The sequence below is a fragment of the Nycticebus coucang genome, chromosome 1 (assembly GCF_027406575.1).
Source record: "Nycticebus coucang isolate mNycCou1 chromosome 1, mNycCou1.pri, whole genome shotgun sequence".
Classification (NCBI taxonomy): Eukaryota; Metazoa; Chordata; class Mammalia; order Primates; family Lorisidae; genus Nycticebus; species Nycticebus coucang.
The window spans coordinates 152,138,665-152,165,232 of NC_069780.1; the positions used below are offsets into that span (position 1 = coordinate 152,138,665).

General features: G+C 38.9%; 1 protein-coding gene across 1 annotated transcript in view; it reads right to left on the reverse strand.

Annotated features, from left to right (window-relative positions):
- The window catches only part of DDX4 (DEAD-box helicase 4), an 89,913-nt gene that overhangs the window by 10,970 nt on the left and 52,375 nt on the right, over positions 1 to 26,568 (reverse strand). Inside the window, exons 15-16 of the mRNA XM_053596281.1 lie at positions 26,084 to 26,213; positions 17,851 to 18,017 (exon numbers count right to left, since the gene is read on the reverse strand). Coding sequence (XP_053452256.1) covers positions 17,851 to 18,017; positions 26,084 to 26,213 — 297 coding nt within the window. The remainder of the gene's footprint in view (positions 1 to 17,850; positions 18,018 to 26,083; positions 26,214 to 26,568) is intronic.

A 26,568-nucleotide genomic window follows, 5' to 3' on the forward strand; every position in this document is an offset into this window, starting at 1 on the left:
TGAGGAGCATTTAGGCTATTTCCACATTTTGGCACTTGTAAATTGAGCTGCGATAAATAGTCTAGTACAAGAGTCTTAATAATAAAAGGTTTTTTTGTTATTTTTTTTAATTTTATTTAATTCTATTTTTTTTATTGTTGGGGATTCATTGAGGGTACAATAAGCCAGGTTACACTGATTGCAATTGTTAGATAAAGTCCCTCTTACAATCATGTCTTGCCCCCATAAAGTGTGACACACACTAAGGCCCCAACCATCTCCCTCCTTCCCTCTTTCTGTTTCCCCCCCCATAACCATAATTGTCATTAATTGTCCTCATATCAAAATTGAGTACGTAGGATTCATGCTTCTCCATTCTTGTGATGCTTTACTAAGAATAATGTCTTCCACGTCCATTCAGGTTAATACAAAGGATGTAAAGTCTCCATTTTTTTTAATGGCTGAATAGTATTCCATGGTATACATATACCACAGCTTGTTAATCCATTCCTGGGTTGGTGGGCATTTAGGCTGTTTCCACATTTTGCGATTGTAAATTGAACTGCAATAAACAGTCTAGTACAAGTGTCCTTATGATAAAAGGATTTCTTTTCTTCTGGGTAGATGCCCAGTAATGGGATTGCAGGATCAAATGGGAGGTCTAGCTTGAGTGCTTTGAGGTTTCTCCATACTTTCTTCCAGAAAGGTTGTACTAGTTTGCAGTCCCACCAGCAGTGTAAAAGTGTTCCTTTCTCTCCACATCCACGCCAGCATCTGCAGTTTTGAGATTTTGTGATGTGGGCCATTCTCACTGGGGTTAGATGATATCTCAGGGTTGTTTTGATTTGCATTTCTCTAATATATAGAGATGATGAACATTTTTTCATGTGTTTGTTAGCCATTCATCTGTCATCTTTAGAGAAAGTTCTATTCATATCTCTTGCCCATTGATATAAGGGATTGTTGGCTTTTTTCATGTGGATTAATTTGAGTTCTCTATAGATCCTAGTTATCAAGCTTTTGTCTGATTAAAAATATGCAAATATCCTTTCCCATTGTATAGGTTGTCTCTTTGCTTTGGTTATTGTCTCCTTAGCTGTACAGAAGCTTTTCAGTTTAATGAAGTCCCATTTGTTTATTTTTGTTATTGTTGCAATTGCCATGGCAGTCTTCTTCATGAGGTCTTTCCCCAGGCCAATATCTTCCAGTGTTTTTCCTATGCTTTCTTGGAGGATTTTTATTGTTTCATGCCTTAAGTTTAAGTCCTTTATCCATCTCGAATCAATTTTTGTGAGTGGGGAAAGGTGTGGGTCCAGTTTCAGTCTTTTACATGTAGACATCCGGTTCTCCCAACACCATTTATTGAATAGGGAGTCTTTCCCCCAAGGTATGTTCTTGTTTGGTTTATCAAAGATTAGGTGGTTGTAAAATGTTAGTTTCATTTCTTGGTTTTCAATTCGATTCCAAGTGTCTATGTCTCTGTTTTTGTGCCAGTACCATGCTGTCTTGAGCACTATGGCTTTGTAGTACAGACTAAAATCTGGTATGCTGATGCCCCCAGCTTTATTTTTGTTACAGAGAACTGCCTTAGCTATACGGGGTTTTTTCCGGTTCCATACAAAACGCAGAATCATTTTTTCCAAATCTTGAAAGTACGATGTTGGTATTTTGATAGGAATGGCATTGAATAGGTAGATTGCTTTGGGAAGTATAGACATTTTAACAATGTTGATTCTTCCCATCCATGATCGTGGTATTTTCTTCCATTTGTTAAAATCCTCTGCTATTTCCTTTCTGAGGAGTTCATAGTTTTCTTTATAGAGGTCCTTCACCTCCTTCGTTAGGTATATTCCTAGGTATTTCATTTTCTTTGAGACTATGGTGAAGGGAGTTGTGTCCTTCATTAGCTTCTCATCTTGACTGTTATTGGTGTACACAAAGGCTACTGACTTGTGGACATTGATTTTATATCCTGAAACATTACTGTATTTTTTGATGACTTGTAGGAGTCTTGTGGTTGAGTCTTTGGGGTTCTCTAAGTATAAGATCATGTCGTCAGCAAAGAGGGAGAGTTTGACCTCCTCTGCTCCCATTTGGATTCCCTTTATTTCCTTGTCTTGCCTAATTGTATTGGCTAGAACTTCCAGCACTACGTTGAATAGTAAAGGCGACAGAGGACAACCTTGTCTGGTTCCAGTTCTAAGAGGAAAAGCTTTCAGTTCTACTCCATTCAGTAAAATATTGGCTGTGGGTTTGTCATAGATAGCTTCAATCAGTTTTAGAAATGTGCCACCTATGCCTATACTCTTCAGTGTTCTAATTAGAAAAGGATGCTGGATTTTATCAAATGCTTTTTCTGCATCTATTGAGAGGATCATGTGATCTTTATTTTTGCCTCTGTTAATATGGTGGATAACGTTTATAGACTTGCGTACGTTAAACCAGCCTTGCATCCCTAGGATGAAGCCTACCTGATCATGATGAATGACTTTTTTGATGATAAGCTGTAATCTATTGGCTAGGATTTTGTTGAGAATTTTTGTGTCTATGTTCATGAGTGAGATTGGTCTGAAATTCTCCTTTTTGTTTGGGTCTTTTCCTGGTTTTGGTATCAGGGTGATGTTTGCTTCATAGAATGTGTTGGGGAAGATTCCTTCTTCCTCAATTTTTTGAAATAATTTCTGCAGTACAGGAATAAGCTCTTCCTTGAAGGTTTGATAGAATTCTGGAGTGAAGCCATCTGGACCAGGGCATTTTTTGGTTGGAAGCTTTTTTATTGTTTCTTTGATCTCAGTGCTTGAAATTGGTCTGTTCAGGAGCTCTATTTCTTCCTGGCTGAGTCTAGGGAGAGGGTGTGATTCCAAATATTGATCCATTTCTTTCACATTGTCAAATTTCTGGGCATAGAGTTTCTGGTAGTATTCAGAGATGATCTCTTGTATCTCTGTGGGATCAGTTGTTATTTCCCCTTTATCATTTCTGATTGAGGTTACTAGAGATTTTACTTTTCTATTCCTCGTTAGTCTGGCCAATGGTTTATCTATTTTATTTATTTTTTCAAAAAACCAACTCCTTGTTTCATTAATTTTCTGAATGATTCTTTTGTTTTCAATTTCATTGATCTCTGATTTGATTTTGGATATTTCTTTTCTTCTACTGAGTTTAGGCTTAGATTGTTCTTCTTTTTCCAATTCCATAAGATCTCTTGTGAGATTGTTGATGTGCTCTCTTTCTGTTTTTCGAATGTAGGCATTTAAAGCGATGAATTTTCCTCTCAAAACTGCTTTTGCAGTATCCCACAGGTTTTGGTAGCTTGTGTCTTCATCGTTGTTATGCTCAAGGAAGTTAATGATTTCCTGTTTTATTTCTTCCTTCACCCATCTATTATTTAACAGAAGATTGTTTAGTTTCCATGCCTTTGGGTGGGGTCGAGCATTTTTGTTAGAGTTGAGTTCCACCTTTAGTGCCTTATGGTCTGAGAAGATACAAGGTAAAATTTCAATTCTTTTGATTCTGTTGTTAATTGTTTTGTGTCCCAGGATATGATCAATTTTGGAGAATGTTCCATGGGGTGATGAGAAGAATGTATATTCTTTATCTTTGGGATGGAGTGTTCTATATGCGTCTATCAAGCACAGTTGTTCTAGGGTCTCATTTAAGTCTCTTATATCCTTGTTTAATTTCTGTTTAGAGGATCTGTCCAGCTCTGTAAGAGGAGTGTTAAGGTCCCCTGTTATTATGGTATTATCAGATATCATATTGCTCAGACTGAGTAAGGTCTGTTTCAAGAATCTGGGAGCACTTAAATTGGGTGCATAGATATTTAGGATTGAAATGTCTTCTTGTTGTATTTTTCCCTTGACCAATATAAAGTGACCATCTTTGTCTTTTTTGACTTTAGTTGCTTTAAATCCACATGTATCTGAAAATAAGATTGCAACTCCTCTTTTCTTCTGAATTCCATTTGCCTGAAAAATTGTCTTCCAACCCTTGACTCGGAGCTTGAATTTGTCTTTTGAAGCCAGCTGTGTTTCTTGCAGACAGCAAATGGATGGCTTGTGTTTTTTAATCTAGTCAACCAATCTATGTCACTTCAGTGGGGAATTCAAGCCATTAACATTTATTGAGATAATTGATAAGCGTGGTAGTATTCTATTCGTCTTATTTGGTGAGAGTCCATTGCTTAGTTTTATCTTTTGCATCAGTATGGAGGTTTGGTTCTGTCCTTTAATTTCTGAGTTCTTACTTTGCTGCTGATCCATTGTGGTGGTCAGTGTGCAGAACAGGTTGAAGTATTTCCTGTAGAGCTGGTCTTATTGTGGCAAATTTCCTCAATATTTGTATATTCGTAAATGATTTGATTTCTCCATCAATTTTGAAGCTTAGCTTAGCAAGGTACAGAATTCTGGGCTGGAAATTGTTCTGTTTAAGTTGATTAAAGGTAGATGACCATTGTCTTCTTGCTTGGAAAGTTTCATTAGAGAAGTCTGCGGTCACTCTGATGGATTTGCCCGTGTTGGTCAACTGGCGCTTACTCCTGGCAGCTTGCAGAATCTTTTCTTTTGTCTTGACTTTGGACAGGTTCATCACAATGTGTCTTGGAGAAGCTCGGTTAGAGTTGAGGCGACCTGGGGTCCGATAGCCCTCTGAAAGCAGTGTGTCAGAATCTTTGGTGATATTTGGAAAATTTTCTTTTATAATATTCTCTAGTATGGCTTCCATTCCTCTGGGGCATTCTTCTTCCCCTTCTGGAATTCCTATAACTCGTATGTTGGAACGCTTCATAAAGTCCCATAATTCTGACAGTGAATGTTCTGCTTTCTCTCTCTTCTTTTCAGCCTCTTTTACTATCTGAGTTATCTCAAAAACTTTGTCTTCTACCTCTGAAATTCTTTCTTCTGCATGGTCTAACCTGTTGCTGATACTTTCCATTGCATCTTTAAGTTCCCTGATTGACTGTTTCATTTCCTTCAGCTCTGCTATATCCTTTTTATATTCTTCATATCGTTCATCTCTCATTTGATTCTGTTTTTGGATTTCCTTTTGGTTATTTTCCACTTTATTAGCAGTTTCCTTCATTGTTTCCATCATTTCTTTCATTGTTTTCAACATGTGTATTCTAAATTCCCTTTCTGTCATTTCTAACATTTCTGTATAGGTGGAATCCTCTCCAGTAGCTACCTCATGGTCCCTTGGCGGGGTTGTTCTGGACTGGTTCTTCATGTTGCCTGGAGTTTTCTGCTGATTCTTCCTCATGGGTGATTTCTTTTATCTGTTTCCTTGCCCTAATTTTCCTTTCACTTCCTCTTGCTCTTTAAGTTCTCGTGCCTGTGGACTAAGGTTACAGGACCAGAAGGGTGAGAAGGTTGAAGAGCAAAAAAGGGATGAAAGAAAGGAGGACCAAGTGATAAGGAAAAAAAAGAAAAATAGAGAAAGGAGAGGGGGTGGGTAAAAGGAATATTGACAAAAAGAAGAGAGGCACAGAAAGAGGGAGACAGAGCAATATAGGTGTACAGTAGGGTACTTTGATACAACCTTAAAAAAAAAAAAACACCTTCTGGGGGTGCCCAGTGGGGTGGTTCCCTTGAGGTCAGCAGCTCTTTGCTAACCTGATCAGACACAGTACCCCACCTCCACCAAGTAGAGAGGAAAGACAAAAATGCTATAAATCAAACCAAAACAAGCAAACAGAAAACTTTACGGGATAAAATTGGCTGGAAAAACCAAATAATAGCGGTAGAAACACTAACAAAAATGAAGTTCTAATTATTGAAATAGGCAGCAATGGGAAATTATAATTAAACTAGAAAAATTGAGAAAGAAAAAGGATCTGTATGGAAAAGGTTGAACTTAAAAAACAAAACAACAATCCACAACATCAAAATAAATAAAAAAAAAACCATACCGAAAAAAAAACACAACCAAAAACAAAGCAGTATGTATATGTTATTGAATATTGTCTGGGCAACACGTGGTCTTCTGGGGTATGAGATGTTAATCACAGTTCTGATACGACTGGAGGCTGCTAGTTTCTCAAACCCCAGCAGGTAGACACCCTAAATCTCTCTTCAGCCCACTTAAAAGGCACTTTGAACTTGTTCACTTACTGAGCAGAAGCTTTCTCAGGGAAGTGCTTGTCGCTGGAATCACTGCTGAAGTGGCTATCCACTTACCCTGTGTGTCAAAACTGGTCTCCTTCTGCCCCCGAGGGTTAGGGCTGCAAGGCGGCTCAGACCCCGCCCTTAGGCTACTTGGTCGCTGGGTTACCAGCTCCCACCCAATTCCAGCTCTGCGACCCTGAGGGCGGAGCTTGCCAGGGCAGATCGCTCACAATGTCTGCCTGTGACCCAGAGCCAAACACTATTAGCTCCGTCTGGCTCAGCGCCTCAGACTGGGGCCCTAGACAAAGGCCAAAGTTCTCCGCACTCCCGCTCAGGCTCTCCCCAAGGCAGTTCAGCTGAGTGCCAAGTCCAAAGACACCAAAACAGTTCACAGGTAAGGCCTTTCTGGTTTGCAGTCTCACTGCTACTGAACTTACAGTTGCGGGCGGGTTTAGACGGATTGAACACACGCGACCACTTGCCGGTTTTCCACTGTTTTAGTCCTCCTCTTGGGGTCCAGAAGTCTCTCGCTGACTCCCTGTATCCTCTCAGGGGTGATGACAGGCAGATCCCACCAGCCAGAGATGCCTGGAGTCCTATCTCCCCAGACTCACGGTGCCCAGATGCAAGGAAGCTGTTACTCGGCTGCCATCTTGCTCCGCCTCCTCCAATAAAAGGTTTTTTATTCCTTCTGGATAGATGCCCAGTAATGGGATTGCAGGATCAAACAGGAAGTCTAGGTTTAGTTCTTTGAGGTTTCTCCACACTCCTCCAAAAAGGTTGTATTAGTTTGCAGTCCCACCAGCAGTGTAAAAGTGTTCCTTTCTCTCCACATCTGTGCCAGCATCTGCAGTTTTGAGATTTTGTGATATGGGCCATTCTCGCTGGGGTTAGATGATATCTCAGGGCGGTTTTAATTTGCATTTCTCTAATAATTAGGGATGATGAGCATTTTTTCATATGTTTGTTAGCCATTCATCTGTCTTCTTTAGAGAAGGTTCTGTTCATCTCTCTTCCCCATTGATGTATGGGATTGTTGGCTTTTTTCACGTGCATTAATTTAAGTTCTCTTAGATCCTAGTTATTAAGCTTTTGTCTGATTCAAAATATGCAAGTGTCCTTTCCCATTGGGGTAGGTTGTCTATTTGCTTTGGTGGTTGTCTCCTTATCTGTACAGAAGCTTTTCAGTTTAATTAAATCCCATGTGTTTATTATTGATGTTGTTGCTATTGCCATGGCAGTCTTTACTTCATAAAGTCTCTCCCCAGGCTGATATCTTCCAGTGTTTTTCCTATTCTTTCTTTGAGGATTTTTTATTGTTTCATGCCTTAAATTTAAGTCCTTTATCCATCTTGAATCAATTTTTGTGAGTGGAGAAAGGTGCAGGTCAGAAATGGGAATTTTTTATTAACAGTTGAAATTAAGTCTAAGGCACAAATTCTGTTCATCATTGTTTTTAATGTATGTTATTACTTATTTTCAGAAAATATTACTTGTTAAATTACTCTGCTTCAAATGATTTAAAGCAAATCGTGTCTTAGGTAACAGCTTTTCATGTCACAACATACACAGAAAACAATATCTGCATGGCATAATTGGGCAAGAGTCTGAGCTTACCCCAGGGGCTTGACAGAGTCAGGCTTGCCCCAAAGTTGAAGTTAGCAATATTTTGATACACAGTAACTCACTACCAACATACAAATGGGAAGGTCTGCTTTACACGCCCCAGAGACATTCCAGAAGTTGTGTATTAGAGACCTGAGTTTTAGGAATACATGTGGAGGCCCAAATCTTCAGTCTTCCTCTTTCCTATGTAGTAGTCCCAAATTTTCTAGCTCAAAATCAGCATATATCTAGAATTTTAATAAACCACCGCTTCTTTTTCTTTACTTCCTCTCTTACTGTAAAAGAAAAGCTTCTTTTATACCTCCTTCTACAGTCAAGCACCTTGACTTCTATATCACCTGAAATTCACCACTGGTCCATCACCCTTTTTATTCACTACAATATTTACCATGTATTTGTCATGTACCAGGCATATGAGTATAAAGATGAATATGATGTTGTTTTGTATCTGAGGCCCTCATATCAAGTGGGATGCAGTTGTATAAAAAATAATTAAAATTTAGTATTAGAATAGTTACCATTTACTGATAACTTACTGTATTCCAAGAAGTGTGTAAAAATTTTTTTTATATAGTTTCTTTCACAAGATTAACTGACAGGAAATGAATGAAATGATGTCCATTTAGAAAAGATTTGAAGTTTGAAGCCTGATAAGAAGCAGCAAGCAAGACTGTAACAGCAGTGACAACTGTTACACCAGCAGTATAAAAGTGTTCCTTTCTCTCCACATCCATGCCAGCATCTGCAGTTTTGAGATTTTGTGATATGGGCCACTCCTTCTACACAGAAGGAAAAAAGAAGCAAGAACTAATAGTGATGAGGGACAGAATTCAGCTTGCTCCACCAATAGGAAATAGCTTTGGTGACCAGAAACACATGATTCCAGGTAGCAAAGTAGTCCATGAAACAGAGATTGTATCTTGTGTTAAAGGGTCTAAAAATTAGTCTACGGAGACAAGAAGACATAGGAAGATTTTAAACATCTAAAAGGGTCAGACCTTATTTTGAAATTATCACTAACACAAAAGTGAGACTAGGCAGAGAGACAGGTTAAGAAGCTACTGCCAATGAGCAGAGGAAATCTGAAAAGGACCTACATTGCAATGGGAAACAGAGAAGAAACTAACACATTTGCAGTATTTTAAAGATTAACTGTCAAGCTGAATATTTTTAAAGGGCAGAGAATTGAAGGAATGTGAGGGAATTACCATAATGCTTCAACAAATTTTGACTTTAAAAGACCATGATGCCCTGACCAGAATAAAGAAAACTGGAGAGAAGGAACTGAAGAAAAAGTAGGTTCCATTTTGGACATGAACATGATCATTCATCTGAGAAGAAAAACACTCCCAAAGAATTAAATCTACAACTCTGGGGGGCTCAGAAGAGAGATCTGGAATACAAGGAGTAAGTTTGGGAGAGTTAAAGGTAGACATGCGTGTCAAAGGAATAGACACTGCAATGGTTCAGAGAAAAGGATTATAGACAGAATGGGCAACTGGTAACATTTAAGGAAAGACAATGAAGCAAAAAATTAAAAAAAAAATAAAAAGAGCAGACAATGAAGGAATTGAGAAGCAGTCAGAAATCACAGAATATAAACAACTCAAGGCCAGGGACTTTTATTTTGTTTACCATATATCCCCAGGGCTTATAATCAAATATGGCCCATTAAAGATGCTCGACAAATATTAATGACAGTAGCACATACACATTATTCATTGTGGGTGGCAACATACAAATAATTTCCTATTCCAGCATAAATCAAAAAGAGGCATCAGAAATATTACCTACTAATTAGGTAGGTAATTACCTACTTAATATTACCAAACCTGACCATGGGAATGCAAATATCCCATTTCCAATTTAAGACACCATTCAACTGTTAAGACATGATTATTTTACACATGGAGGAAAAAAAAAATCCTGCTAATTGACCCAAGGCCTTAGGATTTAGATTTTTCCCCCCAATGAAGAACTTTTTTTAACTCTACACAAAGATTTTTATTATATAGTAAGTAAAACAGATAAATAGCCAACACCACTACTATCCAAGGGCCATGGAATATTTGATACAATTAGCACAGGATTCCACCTAACATTCTGTCAGACTAAGGGATCAACTTCGCAGAAAAGGTGGTATTGGAATAGGCCCATAACCATAGAATCCACAGATTGTATCACATACTGCACCAATGTCAGAGATTATTGGAACTATTCACAGAAAGAACAGTTCAAGGGACAGGTTGGAGTCAATTCTTGATGACAGATCATCATCCAACAGGATGCAGTAACTCTTTGAATCAAAGCTTTACATGGTGCATTAGTCTGAGAACCAAGAGGTGCAAGCAAGAGTGGCCCACCATCATCATTCCCTGTTAACCACATGGGAAATCTGTGATTCCCATCCCTTGTCCTCCAACTCCAGGTTCTACAGGTTTAGAAGTGTTGGTTTCCAAAAAGAAAACAGTTCCATTAGAGAAAACATAAGAGTCCTAAATTACAGATGCTCCTTGACTTACAATGGAGGCTATATCATGATAAACTCATTGTAAGTAAAAGATATCTTAAGGCGGCGCCTGTGGCTCAAGGAGTAGGGCGCTGGTCCCATATGCCGGAGGTGGTGGGTTCAAACCCAGCCCCGGCCAAAAAAAACCACAAAAAAAAAAAAAAAAAAAGATATCTTAAACCAAAAATGCATTTAATACCCTGAGTAAACCCCATTATAAAGCTGAAAAATCATAAAATCCTAAATGGAACCATCTTAAGTCCAGATGCTCCTTGACTTATAAATAGGGTTATATCCCATAAATTCAGTGTAAAAATCAAACCACCATTATTAAGGCCAGGATGATCTGTGTGAGCTATCTCTGTTGTAGGGGCACTTTAGGCTCCCTATACCAACGAACCAGCTAGCAGGAAAAAGGGTCACCATTCTTGCAGTGATGCATCATCCTAATCTCTGAATTGATCAAACAACATACTATACAGTATGATCTTCAAATATCTGTCAACAATTGGTATGTGAATTTTCTTTTTTGTTTTGTTCCTTCTCTGCTAAGTCACATGAATTTTCTACCAAAGCCTTAGTTCTCCTAAATCCTATACATTTAGGCTTAAAAAGAAGGTAAATAAAAATACTTCATTAAGTAAGCATTTATTAATTTCCTAGCTAGGTGCTGTATTATAACACACAACAATTTTCAATAAAATATGGTGCTAATGCAAAGCGAGGAATAAAGATAAGAAACAATTAAAACTGTGGTAGACTTTTCAGAAATAAATCTACTTTTTAAATTACTTATGTGAAAGCTTAAGACAAAAAAAGATAAATATCTAACTTAAAATATTCGCATTGCTTCTACTTCCATAAAGCCAACTTCTTTTTTCCTTTTTTGAGACAGAGCCTCAAGCTATTGCCCTGGATAGAGTGCTGTGACATCACAGCTCACAGCAACCTCCAATTCCTGGGCTTAAGCGATTCTCTGGCCTCAGCCTCCCAAGTAGCTGGGACTACAGGAACCTGCCACAATACCTGGCATTTTTTGTTGCAGTTGTTGTTGTTTAGCTGGCCTAGGCCGGGTTTGAACCCCCCAGCCTTGGAGAGATTAAAGATGGTGGCCGAGTAACAGCTTCCCTGCAACTGGGAACAGTGACTCTGGGGAGACAAGACTCCAGGCATCTCTGGCCAGTGGGATCTACCTATAATCATCCCTTTGAGGATACAGGGAGCCAGCAAGGGACTTCTGGACCCCAAGAAGAGGACAAAAACAGTGGAAAACTGGCAAGTGGTTGTGTGTGTTCGATCGACCTAATCACACCAACAACCGTAAGTACAAGCAGCAGTGAGACTGCAAACCGGAAAGGTCTTACCTGTGAACTGTTTCGGTGTTCTTGGACTTGGCACTCAGTTGAACTGCCTTGGGGAGAGCTTGAGCAGGAGTGTGGAGAACTTTGGGCATTGTCTGGGGCCCCAGACTGAGCCACTGAGCTGGGCGCAGGAAGCCATTGCGAAAGAACTGCCCCGGCAAGCTCCACCCTCAGTGTCTCAGAGCAAGGATTGGGCAGGTCAAAGTAACCTACTGACTGAGCAGCCTAAAGGTGGGGGCTGAGCTGCCTTACAGCCTTAATCCTTAGGGGCAGAGTGAGATGGTTTTGGCACACTGGAGCCTTGGGCTACTGCCCTGGGTAGAGTGCCATTATGTCACAGCTCATAGCAACCTACAACTCCTGGGCTTGGCGCCACCCAGACCTCCATAAGAGCTGTGCAGCGACCCCAGACTGGTGACCCGCACCCACAGGGCCTCCACATTCCCTGACCAGGAACTGTGGGAGCCACGCAACCCTGGAGTATAATCTTGGAGAGACACCTCACCAACTCTGAGGACAGCCAGAGGCAACGGTGAAAAACAATCATGAGGCGAAATCAACAGAAAAACTCTGGCAATATGAATAATCAGAGTAGATCAACTCCCCCAAGGATCAATGGGGTAGAAACAGCACAAGACCCCATGCACAAACAAATAGCTGAGATGTCAGAAATTGAATTCAGGATCTGGATAGCAAATAAGATCCAATTAGAATTCCAAAAGTTATCTCAAGAATTCAACGGATCCAAAGACCAAATGACCAAAGAATTCGACACATTGAGACAAGAAGTTGCATCCCTCAAAGATCTGAGAAACACAGTAGAATCCCTCAGTAACAGAATGAGGGAGCAAGCAGAAGAAAGGATTTCTGATATTGAAGACAAAGCTTTCAAATGCTCTCAAACCCTCAAAGAAGAAGAGAAATGGAGAGCAAAAACAGACCACTCTCTCAGAGAGCTCTTGGATAATTTGAAGAAAACCAATATTCGTCTTATAGGGATCCCGGAAAGTGACGAAGTGGCTTCACAAGGCACTGAATCTCTTCTCCATGAGAATATGAAGGAGAACTTTCCAGACATGACAAGAGATTCCGAAATTCAGATAGCAGACAGTCTCAGAACTCCAGCACGACTCAACCCGAATAAGACATCCCCCAGACACATCATAATCAATTTCACTAAAGATAATATGAAGGAGAAAATTCTGAAAGCTGCCAGACGAAAGAAAACCATTACTTACAAGGGGAAGAATATCAGAATAACTGCAGATCTCTCTGCTGAAACCTTTCAAGCTAGAAGAGGATGGTCATTGACTTTTAATCTCCTAAAACAAAATAACTTTCAACCCAGGATCCTGTACCCAGCTAAACTGAGCTTCATTTATGACGGAGAAATTAAATACTTCAACGACATTCACATGTTGAAGAAATTTGCCACAACTAAACCAACTCTCCAGGACATTCTTAGACCTATCCTCCAGAAAGACCAGCGTAATTCTCCACCACAAAAGTAAACCCATCCAAAAAATTTTTGATCAAATTCCAACTTCCACAGTCGCAAAAGGATTAGAAATGTCCACCGGTCTCTCGAAAGGCTTATCAATACTCTCAATTAATGTGAATGGCTTAAATTGTCCTCTAAAGACGCATAGGTTGGCAGACTGGATACAAAAACTCAAGCCAGATATCTGCTGCATCCAAGAATCACATCTTACTTTAAAAGACAGATATAGACTCAAGGTGAAGGGATGGTCATCTATATTCCAGGCAAATGGAAAGCAGAAAAAAGCAGGCATTGCAATCCTGTTCGCAGACTCAATAGGCTTTAAACCAACCAAAATAATTAAGGATAAGAATGGACACTTCATATTTGTTAAAGGTAATACTCAACATGATGAGATCTCAATTATTAATATTTATGCACCCAACCACAATGCACCTCAATTTATAAGAGAAACTCTAACAGGCATGAGCAACTCGATTTCCTCCACTTCCATAGCAGTTGAAGATTTTAACACCCCTTTAGCAGTCCTGGATAGATCCTCCAAAAAGAAGCTAAGCAAAGAAATTTTAGATTTAAACTTAACCATTCAACATCTGGACTTAACAGACATCTACAGAACATTTCATTCCAACAAAACTGAATACACATTCTTCTCATCAGCCCACGGAACATACTCCAAAATCGACCACATCCTAGGCCACAAATCTAACCTCAGCAAATTTAAAAAAATAGAAATTATTCCGTGCATCTTCTCAGACCATCATGGAATAAAAGTTGAACTCAATAACAACAGGAACCTGCATACCCATACAAAAACATGGAAGCTAAACAACCTTATGCTGAAGGATACATGGGTTATAAACGAAATTAAGAAGGAAATCACCATATTTTTGGCACAAAACAACAATCAAGACATGAATTACCAGATCCTCTGGGATACTGCAAAGGCAGTCCTAAGAGGGAAATTTATGGCACTGCAAGCCTTCCTCAAGAAAACAGAAAGAGAGGAAGTCAATAACTTAATGGAACATCTCAAGCAACTGGAGAAAGAAGAACACTTCAACCCCAAACGCAGCAAAAGAAAACAAATAACCAAAATCAGAGCAGAATTAAATGAAATTGAAAACAAAAGAATTACACAAAAGGTCAATAAATCCAAAAGCTGTTTTTTTTAAAAGATCAATAAAATAGATAAACCTTTGGCCAACCTAACCAGGAAAAAAAGAGTAAAATCTCTAATTTCATCAATCAGAAATGGTAATGATGAAATAACAACAGACCCCTCAGAAATTCAAAAAATCCTTAACGAATACTAAAAGAAACTCTACTCTCACAAATAGGAAAATCTGAAAGAAATCAACCAATACCTGGAAGCACGCCACCTACCAAGACTTAGCCAGAACGAAGTGGAAATGTTGAACAGGCCTATATCAAGTTCTGAAATAGTGTCAACTATACAAAACCTCCCTAAAAAGAAAAGCCCAGGACCAGATGGCTTTACGTCAGAATTCTACAAAATATTTAAAGAAGAACTAGTACCTATACTACTAAACCTCTTCCAAAATATAGAAAAAGAAGGAATATTACCCAGCACATTCTACGAAGCAAACATCACCTTGATCCCCAAACCAGGGAAAGACCCAACAACAAAACAAAATTATAGACCAATATCACTAATGAATATAGATGCTAAAATACTCAATAAGATCCTAACAAACAGAATCCAGCAACACATCAAAAAAATTATACACCATGACCAAGTCAGATTTATCCCAGGGTCTCAAGGCTGGTTCAATATATGTAAGACTATAAATGTAATTCAACACATAAACAAACTTAAAAATAAAGACCATATGATTCTTTCAATTGATGCAGAAAAAGCTTTTGATAATATCCTGCATCCCTTCATGATCAGAGCACTTAAGAAAATTGGTATAGGGCGGCGCCTGTGGCTCAGTCGGTAAGGCGCCGGCCCCATATACCGAGGGTGGCGGGTTCAGGCCCGGCCCCGGCCAAACTGCAACCAAAAAAATAGCTGGGCGTTGTGGCGGGCGCCTGTAGTCCCAGCTACTCGGGAGGCTGAGGCAAGAGAATCGCCTAAGCCCAGGAGTTGGAGGTTGCTGTGAGCTGTGTGAGGCCACGGCACTCTACCGAGGGCCATAAAGTGAGACTCTGTCTCTACAAAAAAAAAGAAAAAAAAAAAAGAAAATTGGTATAGAAGGGACATTTCTTAAACTAATAGAGGCCATCTACAGCAAACCCACAGCCAATATCGTATTGAATGGAGTTAAATTGAAATCATTTTCACTTAGATCAGGAATCAGGCAAGGTTGCCCATTGTCTCCATTGCTCTTTAACATTGTAATGGAAGTTTTAGCCATTGCAATTAGGGAAGAAAAGGCGATCAAGGGTATCCAAATGGGGTCAGAAGAGATCAAACTTTCACTCTTCGCAGATGATATGATCGCATATCTGGAAAACACTAGGGATTCTACTACAAAACTTTTAGAAGTGATCAAGGAATATAGCAATGTCTCAGGCTACAAAATCAACACCCATAAATCTGTAGCATTTATATATACCAACAATAAGCAAGCCAAACAGTCAAGGACTCTATTCCTTTCACAGTAGTGCCAAAGAAGATGAACTATTTGGGAGTATACCTAACGAAGGACATGAAAGATCTCTACAAAGAGAACTATGAAACTCTAAGAAAAGAAATAGCCAAAGATGTTAACAGATGGAAAAACATACCATGCTCATGGCTGGGAAGAATCAACATTGTTAAAATGTCCATACTGCCCAAAGCAATATATAATTTTAATGCAATTCCTATTAAAGCTCCATTGTCATACTTTAAGATCTTGAAAAAATAATACTTCATTTTATATGGAATCAGAAAAAACCTCGAATAGCCAAAACATTACTGAGCAATAAAAACAAAGCAGGAGGAATCACGCTACCAGACCTGAGACTGTACTATAAATCCCATAGTGATCAAAACAGCATGGTACTGGCACAAAAGCAGAGAAGTAGATGTCTGGTACAGAATAGAGAACCAAGAGATGGATCCAGCTACTTACCGTTATTTGATCTTTTTTTTTTTTTTTTTTTGTAGAGACAGAGTCTCACCTTATCGCCCTCGGTAGAGTGCCGTGGCGTCACACAGCTCACAGCAACCTCTAAATCCTTGGGCTTAGGCGATTCTCTTGACTCAGCCTCCCCAGTAGCTGAGACTACAGGCGCCCGCCACAACGCCCGGCTATTTTTTTTGTTGCAGTTTGGCCGGTGCTGGGTTTGAACCCGCCACCCTCGGCATATGGGGCCGGCGCCCTACCCGCTGAGCCACAGGCGCCGCCCCCGTTATTTGATCTTTGACAAGCCAATTAAAAACATTCAGTGGGGAAAAGATTCCCTATTTAACAAATGGTGCTGGGTAAACTGGCTGGCAACCTGTAGAAGATTGAAACTGGACCCACACCTTTCACCATTAACTAAGATAGACTCTCACTGGATAAAAGATTTAAACTTAAGACATGAAACTATAAAATACTTGAAGAAAGTGCAGGGAAAACTCTTGAAGGAATCGGCCTGGGTGAATATTTTATGAGGAGGACTCCCCAGGCAATTGAAGCAGTATCAAAAATACACTACTGGGACCTGATCAAACTAAAAAGCTTCTGCACAGCCAAGAACATAGTGAGTAAAGCAAGCAGACAGCCCTCAGAATGGGAGAAAATATTTGCAGGTTATACCTCCAATAAAGATCTAATAACCAGAATCCACAGAGAACTCAAACGTATTAACAAGAAAAGAACACGTGACCCCATCTCAGGGTGGGCAAGGGACTTGAAGAGAAACTTCTCTAAAGAAGACCCATGCAAGATCTACAAATACATGATAAAAAGCTCATCATCCTTAATCATCAGAGAAATGCAAATCAAAACTACTTTGAGATATCACCTAACCCCAGTAAGAGTAGCCCACATAACAAAATCCCAAAACCACAAATGTTGGCGTGGATGTGGAGGAAAGGGCATACTTCTACACTGCTGGTGAGAATGCCCACTAATACGTTCCTTCTGGAAGGATGTTTGGAGAATACTTAGGGACCTAAAAATAGACCTGCCATTCGATCCTATAATTCCTTTACTAGGTTTATACCCAGAAGACCAAAAGTCACAATATAACAAAGACATATGTACCAGAATGTTTATTGCAGCCCAATTCATAATTGCTAAGTCATGGAAGAAGCCCAAGTGCCCATCGACCCACGAATGGACTAGCAAATTGTGGTACATGTATACCATGGAATACTATGCAGCCTTAAAGAAAGATGGAGACTTTACCTCTTTCATGTTTACATGGATGGAGCTGGAACATATTCTTCTTAGCAAAGTATCTCAGGAATGGAAAAAAAGTATCCATTGTACTCAGCCCTACTATGAAGCTAAATTATAGCCTTCACATGAAGACTATAACCCAACTATAGCACAAGACTATGGGGAAAGGGCCAAGGAAGGGGAAGGGAGGGGGGAGGTTTTGGTGGAGGGAGGGTAATGGGTGGGGCCACATCTATGGTGCATCTTACAATGGGTACAGGCGATTGCACTAATGTACACAGCTATGATTTAACAATAAAAAAAAAAGAAAATTTCAAAAAATAAAAAAAGAATGAACCCCCCAGCCTTGGTGGATGTGGCTGGCACCATGACCATTCTGCTACGGGCACTGAGCCTAATCAACTTATTTCTAAAAAGAAAAACAATTTACCTTTGAATTTCTTCTGGGAAAGTTGCACTGAACATAAGGGTTTGACGCTGTTCCTTTGATGGCATTCCTGGGCAAGAAATTAACTTCTTCATTTCTGGTCCAAAACCCATATCCAACATGCGATCAGCTTCATCCAAAACTAAATATTTGATTTGTTTCAGACCAATCTTTAAGAACAGAAAATGCATACTAATTTATATTAAACTAAAATATTCTAGCTGTTATAAAAACAAAGGTAAGAAATCAATGCATAAAATGATGAGAATAATTATGCTGAGACAATACCATTGCTGTTTGTTTCAATTCTCAATTTTCTCTAGTATTAAAAACCATTTTAAAATTAAGGCTAAAAGAAACCATTTAGACCAATGTTGTGTAATACAACTTTCTACAATTACTTAATTTTTTAATTACTTATAGCATATAACATGTTAGCCACTAGCCATATGTAGCCATTAACCACTGAAAATTTATCTATCATGACTGTGGAATTGAATTTTTGATTTTGTCATTTTTAAATTTAAATAGCTACATATTCCAGGTTCACACTTGTAATCCCAGTAGTTGGGAAACTAAGGATCACTTAAAGTCAAGAAGATTGAGACTAGTCTGGCAACATGGCCAAATCCCCTCAGCACAAAAAATAAAAAAAAATTTTAATTATCTGGGCATGGTGGTATACGTGTGTTGTTTGTTGTACCAGCTACTTAGAAGGCTGAGGCAAGAGAATCATTTGAGCCGGAGTTGGAGGCTGAGTGAGCTATGATTATGCCACTGCAATGCATCCTGAGTGACAAAGTAAGACCCTGTCTCTAAAAGAGTAAACAGCCAAATGTGGCTACTGGTGACTTTATTGGAAAGCATAAGTCTAGAGTATACTATCTGATAATGTTAGACTCTTTAATTCAGGGGTGTCCAACCCTTTGGCTCCTCTGGGATATACTGGAAGAAGAGGAGGAGTTGTGGGCTGCACATTAAATATACAAACACTACCAAAAGCTGTTAAGTAGGAAAAGAAAAAAAAAGTCCATGCGTAATTTTCATGATATCCACCCCCACAGATAAGCAAAAATGTCCCCACATAATAATCCTAATTATGCAAGGAGCCTATTTGAAGAGTCTTAACTTTCATGAGCAGGTCCCAAGTTTGCAACTACTGATACAGAAAATGTATGTATCTAAATCAGTGGTTCTCAACCTGTGGATCTCGACTCACAGGAACTGTATTAAAGGGCCATGGCATCAGGAAGGTTGAGAATCACTCATCTACCTTTGGGTTATTTTGATATTTTTTGTTATAAAAGTGAAAAAAAGTAGGCAACATAAAACTAGAGAGATATTTGTATTTGAGAAACTAGTACATTAAAATCTGGTTCGATGGAAGCAGTTGCAGTTCTCAGTGACTTCTCAAGGTGCTCCTCAGATATTTTGTTTCTAATTTTTCTCCTAATGTGCTTCATTCTTGAAAATAGTTGCTGGCAAATGTAGGTGCTGCCAAAAAGCAATGACATGAATAAGGTGTGATGGTGAAGTGAAGGATATTTGTTTCTGGGGATAAAGGACCAGTAAGGCGATAAGATCAAATTTTTCTTGAAGTTGAATGCCAGATTGCAGCTCTATGCAGGTAATATATTTACATCAACTGAAAATGGAGTCACAAATGCACCAAAATGTTATTTTGTCAGCAATCCTGGAATGTTTTCAAGTTCTTTTTTTTTTCTTTTTTCAGTATGGTCCCACTTTGTCACCCTCCATAGCATGGCATGGGGTCATAGCTCACGGCAACCTCAAACTCTTGAGTTCAAGACATTCTCTTACATCAGCTTCCCGAGTACCCAGGACTACAGAAGCCTGACACAATGACCAGGTTTTTTTTTTTTTTTTGGCCGGGGCTAGGTTTGAACCTGCCACCTCTGGCATGTGGGACCGACGCCCTACTCCTTGAGCCACAGGCACCGCCCATGACCAGGTATTTTTAGAGAAAGGGACTCATCAGCTCAAGCAATCCACCTGCCTCAGCCTCAGTTAGGATTACAGATGTGAGCTACCACACCTGGCCCAAATTCTTGTATTAAATCAAAAATCAAGCCTGCATGTTTAGGATTGTGTTTAGCCAACATGTCAAAATACATTACATTGTTTGCCTCAGTTTGAGTTTGCTATAATTTCAGTTTCATTTAGAACACTGTTATGGTTTGAAATATTGTATTAATAAGCTGGTTTTCACCTTGAAAGCCCATGTTTAACTCATTTAAACAAGTGGTTAAATCCATTAAAAATGCTTAATCTATAAGCCAGTTTTCATCATCAAGTTCTGGCACAAACTTGATAAAATGTCATAAACCATAAATCTTTTCAGCACTTGGCCTCAACTTAGCTATCTTACTTCTGAAAAGTAAATGATGTTGCCATAGTCAGCATCAGTGCTTTTAAGGAATTCCTGGAACGGGCCATGATTCAATCTCTTGGCCCTTAGGAAATTCAGTCTTCATAACAATTTGTATGACATTTTCCATTTTTAGGGCTTTTTTAGAGAAGTTTTCTTGATGTACTATGTAACGATAACTTCATCAAATGTGAGTTGTGAGTGGAAATTGCATTGCCTTCTATTAATTTTACACATCCCTCTCTTTTACCTACTATTGCTGGGGCATTATCAGTAACTTATTAACTGGTACATTGACAACTGACAATGAAAATCGCTTTAACACATTTTTTTTACTGCTTCAGATAAATCTCAATTAGTTGTATCTTTTAATGGCACTAAAGAAGCCATTTCTTCAGTGACATTATATTCATCATCAATATCTCTAATAAAAATGCAAGCTGAGCTGTATTTGTAGCATTAGTGCTATCATCTATCACCAAAGCATAAAATTTTAAATTAGCAGCTTTATTCAACAAACTTTTATTTTCTTTGTCACCCTCAGTAGAGTGTCATGGCCTCAGCTCACAGCAACCTCTAACTCTTGGCTGCTCAAGTGACTCTCTTGCCTCAACCTCCCGAGTAGCTGGGACTACAGGGACCCACCACAACACATGGCTAGTTTTCTATTTTTTTTTTTTTTTATTGTTGGGGATTCATTGAGGGTACAATAAGCCAGGTTACACTAATTGCAATTGTTAGGTAAAGTCCCTCTTGCAATCATGTCTTGCCCCCATAAGGTGTGAAACACACCAAGGCCCCACCCCCCCTCCCTCCATCCCTCTTTCTGCTTTTCCTCCCCCCCCATAACCTTAATTGTCATTAATTGTCCTCATATTAAAGTTGAGTACATAGGATTCATGCTTCTCCATTCTTGTGATGCTTTGCTAAGAATAACGTCTTCCACTTCCATCCAGGTTAATACGAAGGATGTAAAGTCTCCATTTTTTTTTTTTTTTTTGTAGAGACACAGTCTCACTTTATGGCCCTCGGTAGAGTGCCATGGCCTCACACAGCTCACAGCAACCTCCAACTCCTGGGCTTAAGCGATTCTCTTGCCTCAGCCTCCCGAGCAGCTGGGACTACAGGCGCCTGCCACAATGCTCAGCTATTTTTTGGTTGCAGTTTGGCCGGGGCCGGGTTTGAACCCACCACCCTCGGTATATGGGGCGGGCACCTTACCGACTGAGCCACAGGCGCCGCACGTCTCCATTTTTTTTAATAGCTGAATGGTATTCCATGGTATACATATACCACAGCTTGTTAATCCATTCCTGGGGTGGTGGGCATTGAGGCTGTTTCCACATTTTGGCGATTGTAAATTGAGCTGCAATAAACAGTCTAGTACAAGTGTCCTTATGATAAAAGGATTTTTTTCCCTGGGTAGATGCCCAGTAATGGGATTGCAGGATCAAATGGGAGGTCTAGCTTGAGTGCTTTGAGGTTTCTCCATACTTCCTTCCAGAAAGGTTGTACTAGTTTGCAGTCCCACCAGCAGTGTCAAAGTGTTCCCTTCTCTCCACATCCACGCCATCTGCAGTTTTGAGAGTTTGTGATGTGGGCCATTCTCACTGGGGTTAGATGATATCTCAGGGTTGTTTTGATTTGCATTTCTCTAATATATAGAGATGATGAACATTTTTTCATGTGTTTGTTAGCCATTCGTCTGTCATCTTTAGAGAAAGTTCTATTCATGTCTCTTGCCCATTGATATATGGGATTGTTGGCTTTTTTCATGTGGATTAATTTGAGTTCTCTATAGATCATAGTTATCAAGCTTTTGTCTGATTGAAAATATGCAAATATCCTTTCCCATTGTGTAGGTTGTCTCTTTGCTTTGGTTGTTGTCTCCTTGGCTGTACGGAAGCTCTTCAGTTTAATGAAGTCCCATTTGTTTATTTTTGTTGTTGTTGCAATTGCCATGGCAGTCTTCTTCATGAAGTCTTTCCCCAGGCCAATATCTTCCAGTGTTTTTCCTATGCTTTTTTTGAGGATTTTTATTGTTTCATGCCTTAAATTTAAGTCCTTTATCCATCTTGAATCAATTTTTGTGAGTGGGGAAAGGTGTGGGTCCAGTTTCAGTCTTTTACATGTAGACATCCAGTTCTCCCAACACCATTTATTGAATAGGGAGTCTTTCCCCCAAGGTATGACAAACCCACAGCTAATATTTTACTGAATGGAGTAAAACTGAAACTTTCCCTGTTAGAACTGGAACCAGACAAGGTTGTCCTCTGTCACCTTTACTATTCAACATAGTGCTGGAAGTTCTAGCCAATACAATTAGGCAAGACAAGGAAATAAAGGGAATCCAAATGGGAGCAGAGGAGGTCAAACTCTCTCTCTTTGCTGACGACATGATCTTATACTTAGAGAACCCCAAAGACTCAACCACAAGACTCCCAGAAGTCATCAAAAAATACAGTAATGTTTCAGGATATAAAATCAATGTCCACAAGTCAGTAGCCTTTGTATACACCAATAACAGTCAAGATGAGAAGCTATTTAAGGACACAACTCCCTTCACCATAGTCTCAAAGAAAATGAAATACCTAGGAATATACCTAACGAAGGAGGTGAAGGACCTCTATAAAGAAAACTATGAAATCCTCAGAAAGGAAATAGCAGAGGATATTAACAAATGGAAGAACATACCATGCTCATGGACGGGAAGAATCAACATTGTTAAAATGTCTGTACTTCCCAAAGCAATCTACCTATTCAATGCCATTCCTATCAAAATACCAACATCGTACTTTCAAGATTTGGAAAAAATGATTCTGCGTTTTGTATGGAACCGGAAAAAACCCCGTATAGCTAAGGCAGTTCTTAGTAATAAAAATAAAGCTGGGGACATCAGCATACCGACTTTAGTCTGTACTACAAAGCCATAGTGGTCAAGACAGCATGGTACTGGCACAAAAACAGAGACATAGACACTTGGAATCGAATTGAAAACCAAGAAATGAAACTAACATCTTACAACCACCTAATCTTCGATAAACCAAGCTAGTTTTCTATTTTTAGTAGAAACAAGGTCTCACTCTTGCTCAGGCTGGTCTGGAACTTCTGAGCTCAGGCAATCAACCTGCCTCAGCTTCCCAGAGGGCTAGGATTACAGACACGAGCCACCGTGCCTAGCCTATTACAGAAACTTCTTTTAATAGATTTTCCAATTTCTTCAATTTGCCTAGCTACAGTCTGGTGAGATAAACTGATTTCAGAAATATCTATCCCTCCATTTCTTTTTTTTTTGTAGAGACAGAGTTTCACTTTATGGCCCTCGGTAGAGTGCCATGGCATCACACAGCTCACAGCAATCTCCAACTCCTGGGCTTAAGCAATTGTCTTGCCTCAGCCTCCCAAGTAGCTGGGACTACAGGCGCCCACCACAGCGCCCGGCTATTTTTTTGTTGCAGTTTGGCCAGGGCCGGGTTTGAACCTGCCACCCTCGGTATATGGGGCCGGTGCCTTACCGACTGAGCCACAGGTGCCGCCCTATCCCTCCATTTCTTAAGGCAAATTCTATCTTCCATGCCTACTATACATTGCTTAATAAACTCCCTATCAGTAAATGGTCTTGATTTTTTTGCTATTAAATATGCTACCACATAACTAGCTTTTACATGGAATTCATCTGAGTTGTAACTTTTTAACAAACATTTTGTTGAGAAGACAGACTTTCAGTTCTGTTATTTTGTCCTTTTCACACATCCTTCATATGCACTGAATTTGGCATCATGTTTTTGCATAGAACGCCTTTTTTTTTTTTACTCACAACTATACTAATGAGGATGTAATGCGTTTTCAAATTAAAGTCTTTGTAAACTTGCATCAATTGCCTCCAAATTAAGCAGAGAGCCTTATTATTTGCCTCATCAAAAAAATAGTCATCTGTCCACTTTTGACTGAACACTCTTCCTTCATCTACAATTTTTCTTTTGGGGGGGTTCTGTTTTCTTTTGAAACATTGTAGAAGCCATGTTGGGATTAAAAAATAATAGATGAGGGGACTATATTTACTCTTATTATGAAAATTAATTGACAGGAAAATAGAAAGCAAGGTTTGGGCCCTCCCACATCTTGACTGTCAATGGAGGGCAAGGCAGAATGTCAACTGTAAAGCTCAGAAGATGATGTGAGGTGCCACTGAGGTGTGAAGTACCATTAATAATCAAATAAAAATGCTTTCCTGACTTCTAAATAAAATTAAACACCTAATCTTGCAATGGAAGGTTGAAAGATTATTAATAATTGCTGCCTCACCAAGTCATGTAACATCTGATGGTGTCAATTCAACTGTCTGTGCTTGGAAGGTAACACATTGATAGCCACACACCGCATAAAACTGAAGCCACACATGTGTAAAAGTAATGACAACAAACGTCTATTTTATATGACATTGTGACATGATATTATCATCTACAAAGTTCACGTTTGAGAGCCACTCAATCAAGTTCCATGAAAAAAGCATCAAAAAAAATCTCATAATGTTTTAAGTTAAGTTTATGACTTTGCATTGGGCTGCATTTATAGCCAAACTGGGCCACACAAGGCCCACAGGCCATGGGTTGGACACCCCTGCTTTAATGTAAGATGTCTCATAATTGGTAAATTTTTTCTAACCCTTTTAAATCTGTAATAATTCTCTGTTCTCCAATCAGGAATAACTGGAAAGCTTTTCTTACCTTTGCATAAACAATAGTTATTGTTATAACAGAGAAATATGTTTACAAAAAGACAAGTGACTCTGATATCACTATGAAGGTGTTTAGCAAGGAAGTAAGGTAGATTTCTAATATTTTAATAAAAGATACTTTTAATAAGTATCCTAAGAAAGATGCCTTTATGCAGAAAAAGCATATTTTGAGTAACCTTTTAGACAAGAACCTTAAAAAGCAAATTAGATTCATTAAAGTGAACTTAAAAGTACTGATTTAGGGTTATAAAAACATGCTATGTGAACTCCTAAATTAATACGTAGCTCTAAAATCTTTTTAAAGACTTAGAAAATAAACAATATTGGTTAATATTCACATGCTTAAACAAAAGAAAAAATTATTAATGTCACAAAGGTTTTCTTCCAGGAGAAAAACTTTCACTAAAATACAAAGGGTGGCCATACAACTATTTAAATCACACATGAACTCTATGGCCACCCTATATATGAAATTACATAAAAGCATTCACTGCATTTTTCTCCTAGTATACGAGGGTACAGGATATGGATTCTGAAATAATGCCCACATAATCCTCACTAGACATGACTGAGGGATTTTATTTATTCATTTATTTATTGAAACAGCCTCATTCAGTTGGCCTGGGATTGAGTGCCGTGGAGTCATAGCTCACAGCAACCTCAAACTCTTGCATTCAAGTGATTCTCTTGCCTCAGCCTCCCGAGTAGCTGGGACTACAGGTACCTGCCACAATATCCAGCTAGTTTTTCTATTTTTAGTAGAGACAGGGTCTTACTCTAGCTCAGGTTGGTCTCAAACTCCTGACCTCAAGCAATCCACCCTCCTCGGACACCCAGAGTGCTAGGATCATAGGCGTGAACCATCACACCTGGCCTGACTGAGGGATTTTAAATTAATTATACATCTCACTGAGTTCATTTTCAAGAATAAAATGAAAATACTATTTATTTCCTGTTAAGATTATCTTAAGAATTATAACAAAATATATCCAAAGAATCTGCTCAAGCCTAACAAATGAATAGTACTCTAGTATATATCTTTAACCCCATTTCTTTCCCTTTCCCATACAAAAAATTTATCAATCTCACAACTTCGTTATGCCACCTACCTTCTCTTTACCTATGATGTCCATCAGTCTTCCAGGAGTAGCACATAATACATTACAGCCTTGTACTATTTGTCGAACTGAATGCCCCAACTGGGTTCCCCCATATATAACAACAGCTCTTACACAAGTCCTAATAGTAAGAAAAATAAATGGCATGTTCTAGTTACTTGAAAATTAGACATCTGTTTCTAACAACATATAAAGCAGAAATCCATAAACAAAAAAATACATTCAATTATCCTAAAAAAATAAATTCTGCCCAGGGAAAAGCTGAAAAGATAATCTTGAAAAACGTCAAACTGGGAAAAAATATTTTGTAACCTGTATGATAAAGGGCTCTTCAAAAACAATGAAGAATATCTTTTTTTATTTAATTTTTTTATTAAGTCATAAACACATAGATCATGTATACATTAATGCATTTATGGGGTACAATGTGCTGATTTCATATAAAATTAAGAGCACTTATATCACACTGGTTAATA